At 37.1% G+C, this 16,061-nt stretch overlaps 1 protein-coding gene across 3 annotated transcripts; it reads right to left on the reverse strand.

Moving 5' to 3' along the window:
- Positions 1–4,377: 4,377 nt before the first annotated feature.
- LOC132303548 (inositol-tetrakisphosphate 1-kinase 1-like) lies at positions 4,378–15,584 on the reverse strand. 3 transcript variants are annotated; one of them, XM_059800853.1, is made up of 4 exons: positions 13,980–15,584; positions 5,616–5,683; positions 5,159–5,462; positions 4,378–4,968 (listed from the first exon to the last, which is right to left on the reverse strand). In XM_059800853.1, exon 1 carries the CDS (start codon positions 15,342–15,344, stop codon positions 14,247–14,249), a length of 1,098 nt encoding a protein of 365 aa, XP_059656836.1. In that variant the 5' UTR covers positions 15,345–15,584; the 3' UTR covers positions 4,378–4,968; positions 5,159–5,462; positions 5,616–5,683; positions 13,980–14,246. The 3 variants fall into 3 exon arrangements, with proteins under 3 accessions (XP_059656836.1, XP_059656834.1, XP_059656833.1); XM_059800851.1 differs by having other exon boundaries at positions 5,159–5,683; XM_059800850.1 differs by lacking the exons at positions 5,159–5,462; positions 5,616–5,683.
- Positions 15,585–16,061: the final 477 nt, after the last annotated feature.

Consider the following 16,061-nt stretch of genomic DNA (forward strand, 5'->3'; position numbering starts at 1 on the left):
ACATACATCCTCATACTGTCGATTCTCTTTGTAAAAGGCTTTGAGTACATGAGAGTGTTATGTGAAAAGCCTCCATATTGGGCTCGGATTGTATTTGTTATCATATCTTGCAATTGTGCGACAGATAATGAAGAGACTGAAGAAGCATGATTGGTTTGACTAGCTGTCTATTCTGTTACTGGCGTCTGATTTTGACTAGCCACCTGTTCTGTCACTAGCGTCTGTTTGGGGTCCTCCATGCGAGTACCTTATGCGGTAGAATTAGGATTCTCCGTCGGCATTGCTGTGGAAGATGTAAGATTCCCAGACGGTGGTGGTGTGAAAGTTGCACGATTCCCAGTTGGCGGTGCTGTGGAAGATGTAGGATGCCCAGATTGTACTGGTGATTCACCGAAGGTCTGAACTTCTAATTTGTTTATCAGCGTAGCGATTTGTAAGTCTTTCTCTTCAACAGTCTTTGTGAGGTTCTCAATGGCACGAGACATAATTACTAGTTGTTCCTCCACCATGGCAGCTCCAGTCATCATAGCAGCGACCACATCTGAGTATGATAGGCCTTGAGAGTCAACGTTTCTTAAAGTGATTTAATGCTCCGAAGTCTGAATTGGTGACTCTGGGGGTGAACCGACACTAGAGTGAACATCATGGATGGAATGAGGTGAATCTGGTGGCGGAATCTCCTCTGGAACAACGTCAGGGTTCTTGACATGTTGGGTTTTCACGTTTGTCGGCTTTGCAAGAGTGGTTTTCACCAAGTCTTGCTGATATTTGGATGACGCGATTGCCTGGGACTTGCTACGTGTCACAGGGCCCGCCAAGGTACTTCCATCACTTGATTTGGCCTTCGTGCCACTTTTCATGGTGGCTTTGGCGTCGACCTTTGCAGCAGCGATGTTCTTTGGGGCTTTCTTGTCTGTCTGAGCCTTAGGTAGAGCCATAGAATCTGACAGAGAAGAAACTTGATGGTAGGAGAGAGATAAGAGGCAAAGGGGTCCCACTAGGCGTGCCAGAAATTTGTAACCACAAATTTTGTTCTCTGCAAATAAAGACAAAATATGGCAAAATAATAATTTATTAAATCAGAAATATTTGGAGTACAATCCTTTGTAATATCTTTTACAAAAAGAATGGTTTTCTGATTTGATCCCCTTTTTGTTATTGGTTGGATCCAAGGGCTGCACGAGCTTATTCTTAAATCACCGTGAAATTTGATAAAGAACGGCATGTCGTTGGATGTGCTTATTGTTGATCACCGTGGGATTTGATGAAGAACGGCACGTTGTTAGATGTGTTTGATGTTCTTCGCTTTTGGGTTTGGATTCTGAATTTGTGTCTCTGACTTCTGAGTCTCTGGATTTCTAAGTCTCTGGACTTCTGAATTCTGAATCTCTATACCTTCAATTTTTTTTTGCATCCCTTTCTTCTTCCTCCAGGCCTCTATTTATAGGCTTCTTGGATTAATAGGATAATGTCACGTGTCATCTCATGATAAGGAAAAATAATAATAACTGGGCCGGGCCGGTTATATTATGATAATTATCCTTAAAATTACTTATTCCAAATATATTTTATTAGGAATAATTATCTTTTCATTTAATCATCCGAGCTAGGTTAATTAAATAATTTAAGTGGACCAAGCCTGAACCAATTAAATAACTTAATTAAACATTAGACTCATATTTAATTGGTCCATTTGTTAAAACCAAAGCCCACTAAATTTTAGTATCCACATATAGATATCCAACCGACTGAAATAGTGTACAATTACAATTTGTACTCTAGATCCTTTTATTTCGGCATTCACCACCCATTGCATCACTACACCAATCAGATATGATTCATCCGTGCATATCATTTTGGTGTAATCATATTAATATAATTTGTAGGCCTACAATTCACATATCCATTTGCATAGATATAGTATGCTTATAGGCCCCACTATAATATATAATACTACCTTCCTCCGTTTTTAACTGTCCGCCTTGTTTACGGGATGAACAATTAAAAACGGACGGAAGGAATATATAACATTTTTTATATATATTGATGTTTTCTGTGTTTTTTCTTTATTTTACCTCCACCAGTCACAGTTTATAAGACGAACAATTAAAAAGGGACAAAAGGAATATATAACAGTTTATATATATATTGATGTTTTATGTGCTTTTTCTTCATTTTACCTCCATTTCTTCATCCCACAAAGAAAAGTTGGTTTCTGATTGCTTAACCAGATAGATATCAATCAGTGTAGAATCTGTCTAGACGCTAATCAGATTGAATTTGATTGGTATTCAAGCTATAAGAAAATAAGCTAATAAACTAACCAATGTGACAAGAAAGTGACTGATAAACATATTTACGTGGGATTTATGTGATCTCATCTCATCATTTCTTTTCGTCAATCGTCTTTTAGTTCGTGTTTGTTAGTTGACCTTAATTTCTCATCTCATCATGAGATTTTTTCTCTCTAATAGTCTCGAAACATTGACCTGAAATCAGACGCAAAGTCACTTACACAAAAATAGACCATTTCATCACAGAATTCTAAAAGACAACGTCAGCAAACAATAATGTCATATAAGGAGGTAGTTCTTTCTCATGAGTGATGTATAACGACATGCGTCCCAAAATTATGTAATATTTGAAAAACAAAAAAACAAAAATGAATGAAACCCACTGATGATTTAACCCAACTCATGTGTACAAGATATTAAAGAGGGATAACAGATTGAAGAGTATTTCATTCCTAAACCCTATTATCGCCACTCCCCAACAGCCGCTGACGCCACCACCGCCACTCCCCACTAGCAACACCACCTCTCTCTCTACCACTACTACTCCCTCTCTTCTTCTTACTATACAAGGATTGAATTAGGGTTAACTTAATAGAACATCATGAAAAAGGGAATAAGAATTATATTCATCTTGTTCTTAACCGCCACTGCGCTAGAACTAGAAGATAGTAGTTGAAGGGTATGAAATCTTTCAGACCAAATATGGTACCATAGAAAGAGAGGTTGCTTTGATGAGGGAGAAAGTGGACAAACGGATGATAAGAACATGGATATTAGGGTTTTGATGTTGAGTAATGTAAATAGGTAATTTTGCGTATGTAATATAGGATTCTATCCCGGTTAACCCATTAGAAATGGGCTTGAACCTTTTTTTTGACTTAGGACACATGTCAGTATTTTATTAGACCAGACCACATCACCATAAAAAGGAACTTCCTTCTTATGCGGCCTAAGGCGGACACAGTCCCCAAACATCATCCAAAAACAATACTGTGTAATGCTGGAGAGTGACCATTAGGGAAACCCCTCCATCAATGAGGCTGTGTGCCTGTGAAGAAAAATCAGTTAATGAGGATAGTGGATTCTCTTTTCTTTATGACATCTAATTGCATAAACTTCTCAAAACAAATTAAACACCACACAAATGTTACACAGGGAACCCTAACTTGGTATCAGCAATACCTATCGGAATTTAAGAGTAACATTTACGCAAAATAATGTCAAAGATTAAATCTATAGCTTTGAACGTACTCCGATTAATATTCCTTTACCTGCAGAATTCCAGACTCATCACGTTCAGCATATCCATTTCTCGGCAGCCATATTCAGGTCACAGGATCAAAACTAACAAAACTACGTAACAAATAGTATGTAGTACTCTGGCATAGGTTCGTTTTGGTTCTAATGGAAAGAGTGCGTAAGAGAGAATTTTACCATATAAGACGGAGAGAAACATGAAATGCAGGACCAATAGCACCAATCACAAGCAAGACAAATGAAACACTTGAATAACAGGCAAGCAAGGCACACTCAGGTAAAATGTAATCAAGAACCAACCAAAACCTAGAAACTGCTGAACAGATGGTTCTTTGGGTCGCCTTATGCATGAAACAAGAGGTACTGAAGATTGCAATAACCTTGTCATTTCGTTTTTCATTACTAGGAAAAGAAAATGTTACATTACAACGATCATTACTTAGTCGGAATATAGTATCACCAGCCATCGCGCCATTAAATGGCCTTCCAAACAAGCCAATCAACAACTGCTAGCATTCTGAATATTTATGTAAGAACAAATAGCTTTCACAAGCAGATGAGCAAGGAACAAATTCTGAAATCATATACTAGCACGTATGAAATGCGAGTTCAAATGAATCAAACAAGAGATGGCCACACATGAAAAGACTAATAACATTTTAAATCTCATTCAGAGCAGCTTTAAATTCTGACAAAAATTAAAAATAGTAATAATAATATAATTGCTCATTAAGACAGAACAAGTATTTTTCAAAAATACTAGAAACATTATGAATAGTGGGGAAACTTAATTTCAATTCATTCCAAGAAGGCACACTAATCAATATAGAGAATAAATAACTCACAAAAATATGGAAAAACGTTAGGTGAAAAATCCAGAGAATCAGTGATTGTTGATTCTTCTACATAAATACCACAAAAGGAAAATCTTCTTAAAGAAATTCAACAAACAGCCAAGACTCGGAATTTCTTCCCAGAATAAGTATCAGATTGAACATCCCTTATTCTCAGAGAATCATTAAACAAAACCTCCCAAGTGGTTCACATAAGTATACGAGTACAAGGCACAATATAGTTCCCAGCAAGGAAGAGAGTTTAAATATGACTTTCCTTGCCAGATCTCCGTACTCATGTTTCCACAAGTAATGTACATGAAGATTAATCTAACGAGTACAGAAATCTTCACAACCTCGGACAACTTTCTCAATCCAGTTTTACAATTCCCTTTCAGTCATAAAAGTTCTTCCAAATGTCACTCGTATCTCTTCCACAAACATGGAACTTAAATAAATGCAAATGGATAAAAGGTAATCCAGCCCAAAATAACATATTATTGTCAATCTCGGTATGTCAAGAAAAGAGGTCTGTGGTAATCCTTGAGCAGTACTTGATTGGGAATATTGAATGAAGTTACATTCTGACAAAAAAAAAAAAAAAAATTAGTTTGTTTGATGATAAGGGATTAGAGTAAGATATTGCGAACTATTGAGGTTTATTAAGATCTTCAGAAAGCATTTACACAAGTAAAAAAACATATTGGAGTCAATAAAGCAAAATGCCATTGGCTGACAAAAAATATTTTAAAGTAGAAATAATGCTTTCCTTACATGCCAACAGATATCATGTGCCACAAGTCCATCGTCATGCAATTACAGCATCATAGCAAATCTGTTCTGGGCAAACTAGAAACTTAAAAAAGAAAAGTTCAGGACACCGTCATATATACTCTTTATCCTGCAACTCCTTCGCACTGGGCTTAATGTTTTACAGAGTTTCTGCATTGGCTCCACTGTGTAACATGGACTCAGGTATGAGTACAAGGCTTTTGCATGTTACATATCATCCTCATCGAATCCTTACATCTTGGAAATGGGGACATTGATTAAAGCAATCGCCAATTTTCCTTCATCTCTGAAGAGTGAATGAAAATTCTATTCAGAGATGCCTATCGAAACTTCTACTGAACTAGGTTCTATTTCTTCATTGGACACCCAACAACAGAAGAATCAGATGCACATTCTACAATTTAGAATTCAAGTCATGCCTATCTAACACAAAATATACCTCAACTCGTAACTCCTCAAGCACGTCGCCACTTAATTTTATGGCATTTGGATCAGACTCGGCAAATCCTGTCAAGGAAAATTTTATGGGCACATCAACCATTTTTTTTTTTTTTTTCCGTCACTTTTAACCAAATATATATCCATATTGTTTAAAAGGTTTATGCAAGTACTAAATCGTATTGAGAATAGAAAATTTTGAGATCTGGGAAAGAGTAGCCGATCAGTGTGTAAAGTGTTCAATCCTACCTCATTGGAGTAGAGCAATCAAATTCTCATCCAAAGTGATCAATCCCTCTCCAATGTCTTGCAATTTAAATTGTTCACGCCTGTCGCTTTTCACCCATTTTATACTCCAAGATACCAAAACTTACTAATTTAAGCCCAATTAGTCATCTAGTATCACCTAGGTCCAGGTAGTCTGATTATCTAATGAATTAACCAACGTAAACTCTTAAGTCAACTAAGGTTTCTCCAATCTTTGTCTAACGTGTGATTGTGTATGGTGAAGTAATTAAGTGGATGGGCAGAACTTCCACTAGGTCATTAATCTTCCACAACAAGTATAATCGTGCAAGAATTGCGGTAATATTTTTTTGAACATTACAACTCACTTGTTATGGAACTTTGCCAACACAAGAACTCTAATCCTAATAATTATATGCGCCAATGTTTTAACAAATATTATATGAACTCTATTGTCGTCTTATGGGGGCCAAGATAGCAAATTTTGTCACATTTCCTGAACAATCAAATACAAAATTGAAATAGTTTCCCATTAGTTTTTCCTATTATTCAATTCACTTTATCCCATCACTCAACAACACATACAAGGAAGAGAGAAAGGACTGCCCGTAAAGCAACCTTCCTATCATGTTCTCCACAATATATTTTTAAAAATTAATATTAGAGCTGTTTTTTCCCCTCTTTTTGACTTTTCTCGCTGCTGTATTCAAGATGAAAAAATAAATATATAGATATATCAAGAAATAAAATTATAAATATATACAAGGATTATACAAGTTCCTAGGTCATTAAGCTATAGCTTCTGATAGGATCCACTGCATGTCCAGAACTTTGTGCAGTAACTGGTAGCTACTGTTGATAATAATAATAAATTCTGACCCCTACCACTGTAAACTTTACTATCTTCACAAGTGAAGCTATGTACATATTATTCACAAATGAGGTCCAGAAAATATCATTTCAAAACTGCATTGAAATTGATTCAGGCATGAGGTAGTTGAAAAGAAGTGTTTATTCAGGTGCCTACTGCATGCTACCCAGGGGGCTGTTGAAATTAATCTTGAAAATTCATCTCAAGTCTTTGATGGGTTAATTAATACTCTATGGAATATTAATTTAAGCTGGTTGAGAAACAACCTAATCCCATCTAATGTTAGTTGACGCATTATAAAACAATTTGCAAATAACATACCAACTCCTAATTTCATTAACCTTGTGTCATTAAGAAATTAACAAACCTGCAGGCCAACTAAAATTTAATAAGTTTGGCTCTTGATTCTGGTCAACCCAAAATTAATTGTCATAGTATATTTAGTTTTTCATAAATGATCCAATAATTTAAAGCATTCTCAATGCACAATGAATTTAAAACATTTTAACCAGAATTTACTTCAATCATAACAATTTTAATTTTCCATGTATATTGAGAAAGAGTTCTAAACATTTTGAATGCACAATAAATATTTCTAATAGTGTTTAAGGAAAAAGGATATTCAATTCATTCCTGATTAATTTCAAGAGTTAAAAGACCTATCGAACTCAATCTATTTCTAGCCTTACGTATTATGGTTTATAATTATATAAAATATTTAAACTCCGCTAAATGGAGCAAGTACAGTTTGGTAAATTCCAGGCTTTTATGAAGGACTTGAGAATTCTGCAAACAGTAAGATTTTAAATTCTATTGTGATTCTGACATCTCATGGCTTGCACAAAAGAACATGGTCACTTAATGAAATTAATCCTGTAAAAAGACAGTACTGCAACCGGAAAAAAGCGACACAAGATGTGCAACAAAGAATCAAGAAAGAAAACAGAAGGTGAGTCGAGAGAAGCAGACAAAAGAAATCTACACCACACTAACTATAAGCACGTCCTACTTGTCAACCAAAAACTCACCCACTAAGATATCCTATTATTTGAACCTCTCTCTGCAGCAATAAAGCAAAGAGAAAAATGACATTCTTCTAAAGACATTAGCATCCAAGTTCTACTTGACCAAACATTCACAAGGAACCAAAAAAAAAAATTGCATCACCGGTGCTATCCCAAGCCTTCTAAGAATCTACCGAAAGTATCACAAACAAGAGAACAACTGAAATCAAATTGGCATGGCAAAGTTAGTGTCTGCAAGATAAAAGGAACTTTATACAGGATCAAAATTTTGAATGCACAATAAATATTTCTCAAAATATTTGTACTGAACATGCAAGTCAATAATTTGCAACAATGAAATCATGCTAACAAGGGGCCAAACGGAGAAAATAAATAAATATATGATGATGATGATGATGATGATGAAAACAGTAAGTTGAATTAGAAAAAAATATGCCAGGCCAAGTCAAAAAAGAACTGACATTGCAGGGGAAAATAGCCGCTGCAGTTCCATTGCTGCAATTATTAGATGCTGACATGATTAACAAGCATGAATAGAAAAACCCAATTGTACCAAAATTCAACAATTAGCGTATGAACAAAAGAACGAATGTACTGACCTGAATTAATATCTAAGTCACACAGCAGGAGCAAGAGCGAAAGCAAGAACGGGAGTGAAAGCGTGTAAGAGCCAAGTTCAAAAAATTGATAGGGGGGAAGCTCCTCCAGAGTGTGTTACATTAACTACTTTTCTGTATTTAGACATACGCACTCATATATATACATAAGTACTGCAAACATACAAGACCTCCATATCTATATATTAAGGGTCCACTAGAATTGTAATTTAATATCAGGATGATTATCAACATCATATATCCAAGGCTATTGAAAATAAAGAGTTAATAATCTAAGTCCATATGAAAAATGTGAGTATTGAGGATTGTTGACCAAACTGCATCAAATTAACAAAAAATAATTGTGGCTTTCTGCTTTCATGAACACTTTCGTTGTCGCCAGAATGATAACAAACATAACAGAGGGAGATACGGTTGCACATAAAGGTGAAGGAAGCAATGGCTTGTTTTGCTGAAACAACTATTGCCACTGAAAAACTATCTCATACAGTCCTGTTATGGAATCTTGTCCCACATCGAATCTAGACGGGAAGTCTTTGCACTTATAAGAGCGGGTAGGAAGCACCACCTAATAGCTTAAGCTTTTGGGTCGGACGGCAAGCACCAAACCAGTTACAAGTGGCATCAAAACAGGCCCGGTCCTTGATCCGGTGTTACACCAAACGACCACACGGAAAGCCAGGTCCGTGTCCCCACCTTTGTGCTTCATTTGGTTGGAAGAATGGAAAAATAGATGTAAGGAAGAGGGGGAGCGCCAAGGGATGGATGAGGCAGCCTGAGGAAAGGGAAGGCATCCTTCCCTCCTTTTGTTTGGTTGAGTGGAAAGGAAGAGTTGGTGGAGATCCACTCCTTTGTTTGGTAGGAAGGATGGAAAGAGGTTGTTTTGAGCACACTTTACCAATTTATCCCTATTTCATAATTCTTTTAACCATTACTATAATAATTTTGGATGTGGGCTAAACATAAATTTTTAATTATGATATTCTCAGGTGTTAACCATTGTCATAGCTCTATTTTTTTTTTTTTTTATCAATCTGAATTATCCAAAAAAAAACTGATAGCATTTTCATAAATAACTCAATCCAAATAATCCATAATTAGTAGATTTGGTAAATAATTAAAGGATAAAATTGCTATTTCATATCTATGCCGCAGATTTTCTCTCCTTCCCTCCTCTCTTCCGTCCAATTTTGGAGGGATGGAAAAATGGTGGCCCAGGGGGCCAAGAGGGATGCTTACATTGGATCCAGATGGGGAGGGTTGTGGGCTTATAAGGGCTGGTAAGCAACACTACCTAACAGCTTAAGCTTTTGGGTCGGGCCCATTATACCTGCCATCTTCTCTTCTCATCATCATCGTCCTCCTCTCCTACTCTTCTCCTACAACCATCAATGTTGTAATCATCACCATCTTCTTCTCCTCAAACAACAATATCCTTACAGAACTCCAAATCAAGTGGCAGAAAGGTAATCAAAAGTTGTGATTTAGGTTCAAGATGTATTTTTAGAGAACTTGAACCCCCTAATAACTTGGGGTCAAACTATTAGTTCACCAATTTGAAGTTTCTAATTTGTGGATTTCAAAAAAGCAATTATCAGATTTCAACTGCATAAGCACTCCAGCGCAGATCCGCACTCCAAGCATTAGAGCAGCACTTCCAGCAGGTGAATCGTGTGACTTGCTGTAGTACTTCTAGGCAAAATTGGGTACTTCAACACAAAAGTGGGAAACAAGAAGGGATAGGAAGGGGAAAAAAATTGGAGAGAGAGGGAGGGGGAATCAGCCATAGTGCCAACAAAGGGAAAAAATGAGATGATTCTGTTGAGAAGAGAGCGAGAGGAGGAACCATCCATAGTGCCAACAAAGGGGAAAAAATGAGATGATTCTATTGTGTGTGTGTGACAGTTTGAGAGGAGGAGGCGGAGGGGGGGGGGGAGAACCAACTAGGAAAGAAAGAGAGAGAGAAGTCGGGGTTTCGTGACAAAGAGTAGAGATAATGACATAAGAACCAGTACGGGGGAGAGGAGGATTAGAGAGAGAGAGAGAGAGTTTTTTATAGCCTTGTTGACCATTAGGGAGTGACATGGGTATAGTTTGATAGTATTTAGGGTGGAAATTTTTTTGCTTGAAGAAAAAGTAATTAATGTTATAATCATATTTTTTTGCTAGAAGGTAAAGTAATTATTGTTATAATCATTGTATTTCATTCAGTATTTGCCATGGAAGTGTTCTGCTAGAAGGGAACCTATTGATGTTTATAATCACTTCCTGTAGTTTATGAATTAGTTTCTCCCAATGGCCATCAAATTCACTGAACTCAAACAATTAAAACTACTACATTCTAATGCAAATTGGAAAGAATAATATTACAGCTTTCAAGTTGAAATGAGCAATCCACCATCAGAAGCCACACCAAAACAACAACAATGCTCCGCCACCATCATGGTCATTGGCCCCTCTAGCTCCACAACCTGGAACCCGTAATCCATCTTTTTAGTGGCATTGCCCCACTACCTTTACGTCATATCTTTGATTGTTGTCCAGTAACCACCACCATCACCATCTCAACACCAACTAACCTTAATGCCCGTCCAACCTTCTTTGCTACCATCCGAAACCCATCGAGTGAATTAAACAAACCACCTATGCCATATCACTCATATCATCTACAAAGTGGCATTTTAACACCATCTAAAACTTAAATCACCCAAAGCAACGTTCATTAATCTCATCTCCAAGTCTTTATCGGACCATGACCACAATTTCCTCAATCCTGGTCCTCAGATGATAAAATAAATTCAGATTGAATGGAAATAGAACAAAACAACCATCTGTTATTTTTTTTTTCTCCATGTCGATTTTTATCACTAATATCATCTACAAAGTGGCATTTTAACACCATCTAAAACTTAAATCACCCAAAGCAACGTTCATTAATCTCATCTCCAAGTCTTTATCGGACCATGAGCACAAATTCCTCAATCCTGGTCCTCGGATGATAAAATAAATTCAGATTGAATGGAAATAGAACAAAACAACCATCTGTTATTTTTTTTTTCTCCCTGTCGATTTTTCTCATTGCCACAAGGTTACCAGGATACCAACAGTATTTTATTCTCAATGGAAAACCACATTAGCGTACTTGAATGGACCTCTCGTATTGAGAAATTCTATCTATTTAATGTCAACTTATCATATTGACATTCAATCTAGGACAATGCTTATAGCTTGTTGTGAACACTCCCCCCTTGTGAAACCAACCAAAAGAAGACTTTAAAGCCAAATTTGATTTTCCTTGATACCTAACATAATGCATGATACGATCCTTCAACGACCATAGGAACCAAAAAAATCCTTAGCGTAAGACTCTACACAATGTTCTTTATTACCATAGAAATAAATTTGTTCGATAAGGTATCCCAAAGATATTGATCGTACATGAGAAGATTAGTTACACAGAATGATGAAAAATTATACATATTCACATATGAATAGGCATCTCTTTTACCCTGTAAATAAGAGTGAAACAAGATTCGTGATGAACAGGATCGGTTATTTATGTATCTAACAAATAATGTAAATAAAAGCATTTTCACCCCCAAAAAAGGAATAATGTAAATGACCATCGAAAATGTAAATATTTGATAGGATCCATTTTGGGAGCATGGAATATAAGACAAATTTATGTCAGGCATGCTGTGTCATTTATATCCCCGACTTTTTCTCAAATCATTTCATTTTTCTAGAAAACTCAAAGTTTGAGCAGACCTTTCAGCTTCCAGGTTCTTTTCTTTAAAGGAAGTAAAAGTCAACAGCTATTATGGACAAAGGTCAGAGGCAGTCAAAGTGAATAACCATAGGATTCCTCCTTTATTGACTGCAATATTCCCAAGCAGTCTTGAATGTTTTTCCTAAGGTCTGGAATCTACATAAATAAAGAAATTTAAGAAATATTTAAAATCATAAACTATTTTCTATCTTTACTACTTTAAATATGGTTCTAATACCTACTATATATGGTATAAGTTGCATGGTATGGGCACATACGTATAATTCAACAGTTTGATCAGACAAACCCTACAAAGGAAAAGAACACAAGACAAACAGGTTCACAGTAACTCAATTAAGAGATTCCAAAAACGAAAATCCCTTTCTCCACATGTATTATTCTTTGCCTATATTGCATCACAATGTACACGTGAATGATGGCACAAACGATGCCAGGTCTATGTCACATGGGATGAGGAAGCTTCATACTAGACAAGAGCAACTCCAGCCTCAGGCATCATTTATGGAACTCATATATTTAGGCTCATAACCGCAAACTGAACTTGCTAAGTTCAGTGCCATCTGAGATGGAAGAGCAAAAAAAAAAACAATCCCTTGGAGACGGCCATCTCATATAAAGCCTACTCATGAGTCTAGTAAGTCAAATGCTTTCTCCAGTCTGATTCTGCATTGAGTTTAGCAAGATAGTCAATGCAAAGCTGGGCTATCTCACCACCATGCACTTCTGCTACAAAACTTTCCTACCAAGGACAAATAGCGTCCTAATTTTGACCGATGAGAAAACAAAATGATTTCGCTTTGTCTACTTCCAAAAGTTCATCAAAGCTTTCTATGTAACCTACCTCGAAAAGAATGCATCAAAAGCCATGCAACCAAAATCAGTCCTGGTCAGAGCAATTTATTTGAGCAAACTAAAGTTTCGATTTGAAAGGATGCTTCAAAACCATATAACAAATAGTCCCATATGATACCAATAAGCATGATCTAGATATCAGTAACTTGAGGTCATGTAAACTTGCTCAATCACACTAATCTCTTCTCTTCATGGTAGAGGGTTCCAGACTTCCAAATTAGTTAAACGAATAGGAGCAGCAGCTGTTCAAAAACATGTGGACACCCATCTCCATGGAAGCAAATAGAAATTGGGGTATCAATTCAGTTTGGGTAGACGTATAGCTAACAAGATAAGGAAGCAAAAAAAAAACATGGATGTAACGTGGAAGAGAAGGCTTTCTATTTCATTCAAACATAGTTCCATAATGGATATAATAAATGAGCTTTTAGCTTGAGAAGGCGTCTATGGGTCATTGAGCTTCACGCTCGCATTGTAAAAGAATAAAAATAAACCACAGTTTATTTTCCCATTTTGGCATTATAAATTTTTCATTTCAAATATGAAAAGGATAACATGCAAAAAATAGAATCTTTACAGCAAATTTCACTTCATTTATTTATGCAAGACAGAACATCGTTTCACATGCCTCTTGTGAGATCTTCATGCTACCGTGTTAGCATGCCAATCATTAAAGTTAATATTTACATTAAAAAGAAACAAATAAAGTTATAAACTGATAGATACCAGAGCCTGAATAGCGCAAGGAATGAACTTAAATTATTTATAGAACACAGAAAGAATAAATTTGATAAACTCACACTTAAATCTAAGAAAAACAAAATGGAATTATCATTGAGAAAATGACAAAATTCATTAATTGAAGTTGCCAAAGGCACACATTTGGACAGTTTCAAAACCAGGAAATAATATGCCTAATAGGAGAACTTAAACTTCCTAAAACTTCAGAGTTCTTGAGAATTACCTATCTGAAAAGCAAGCACCTATCTCCAAAGCAACAATGGAATGTACATGATCACAAGGAACAGCTTGTATGTCGTCAGGATGCAGAAACTGAAGCAAAGAACCTACTTATTCACCGCTACACTAGCTGCTATCTAAAAGAAATGTGGGCAGCTTGCTTCAACCCACAAACCAAGAGGAGGATCACCGCACTTGAGCATATTCTGCTGACTCAACTCTTCCGCCGGATGGACCAGCAAGTTGCACCATGTGTATTTGATACACATCGTCAAACTTGAAAGGAGTTCTCCTTTTCTTCCCTACTAAGAGGTGAAACTGGAAGGGAACCATCATCCTCCTCACCACAGCCATTATTGTCTACCAATTTCCTTGCTTCTTTCTCGCAACTAATCACCTGCTGAGTATCATCAAAACCAGTCTCTTTCTTTTCCAAAAGATCCCAGAAAAAGTCTGTCAAGACAGTCTCATACGATGGCATCTTTGCATACCCAGGAAAGTAGTTGATGTCAATAACAAGGTACCTATTTCCGATTCTTGTGTCCCTAATGACATCAAAGTTAAAAAGGTGCAGCTTCATTGCTCGCCGCAACCCCCAAGCAATATCAGTAATGAAACTCTCCGGCGGCAACTCTGCATCTTCCAAATTCATCATCTTACAATATATATCATCATTCTTTTCATGAGTAGTGAGATTAGAAACCTGCGAAAACGACAAGGAGGGCTCCAAACTCCTCAATTTTTCCTCCGTCACATCAGGTAAAGACTTCCTCTTCACACACTTCACATACTTCCCAACAACATACACTTTAAAGATAACCCCACCATGATTCACAAATTCTTGCAACACAATCGGCGGTTTCAGCTTGTTCAAGCCATCTTGGTTGAACACCAGCGACATCTTATGGGACTTGGCACTCCCATCGGCCACCAACGGTTTCGCAATCACCGGGAACTTCAACCCTTCCCCCCACTTCTCCTGATCCAAGAGCGTCTCCGAGTCGTAAATCACAATCTGCTTCGGAACCCCAAACGATTCACTGCTACTCTCAATCTCCAACTCCGACACCACCTGTAGCATCGAAATCCGGTTGTGCAGCCTCTCGATAGCCTCCGGCGAGTCGATTACCAACACATTAGGGTTTCTCACCGAATACTCCTCCAACTCCTTCCTCCATTCCTCGCCGCACAGCTTGTGAATCAGACAATCGAACGGCCCTTGATCAGCCAAGGGCTTGTCCGTATCGATCCGAATGAGATCGACACCACGCTCTCTCGCGAGATTCACCAGAGAAACCTGAATGAAGCTTTGCTGCTTCTTCGGCGCGAGCGCGTAACCGACTCCGAATCTCCTCATTGGTTCCGCCATTGATGATCTTCCTCAAACTTCGCTATCAACAATGCTATAACATTCATAACCTTTCCAACTCAATCCACATTCAAAATTAAAACCCTAAAATTCAAAGAAAACAATTGAAAGCTAGGGTTTTATTCATGTCCTCTGCACTTCAATGAAATTGAAAATCACAGACTCACGCACACACATATATATAGATATATATATAAATATAGATATAACATTACAGAGAGAGAATGGAGAGAGAAGCGATTGGAACCGATAGGTGTGGGTATATATAGCTTCGACTAGGGTTAAGAGTTAGGGTTGGAACAAAGTAACCATAGTTAGACAAAGGAGGGCAGTAAGGGAATTTTAGGACTCACCGTCCACGTGGCATATTCTTGTGGCATTATGCGGATTCGCGCCGCACAAACGAACGCGTGTCAATGAAGGGTTAGATTTAGTGATTGAAGAAATGGACGGCTGAGATGAGCTGAAGTCACACACGGGGTGGGATGGTCAATGTCGATGAAACTTTTTAGGGAACCTTTTGACTTTGGTCTTGCACTACTGCTTACAAACCTAGTAGGTAGAAGTTGGTACAGTGTAGTATATGTAACATATGTGTGTATATATACTATATATAATATATGTGTGTGAAGTAGATATATATGTGTGTGTGTGTGTGTGTGTGTACGCTATCATGATAGGGTAAATGGAAATAAATGGAATTGAAATGTGTGGAAA

The sequence above is a fragment of the Cornus florida genome, unplaced genomic scaffold, assembly GCF_030987335.1.
Source record: "Cornus florida cultivar Cherokee Brave unplaced genomic scaffold, ASM3098733v1 CherokeeBrave_3.0.0_Hap2_Chr04, whole genome shotgun sequence".
Taxonomy (NCBI): Eukaryota; Viridiplantae; Streptophyta; class Magnoliopsida; order Cornales; family Cornaceae; genus Cornus; species Cornus florida.

What these genes read in the sequence shown, in the direction of transcription:
- LOC132303548 (XM_059800850.1), bottom strand. Translation starts at nt 15,344, where the DNA reads ATGGCGGAACCAATGAGGAGATTCGGAGTCGGTTACGCGCTCGCGCCG.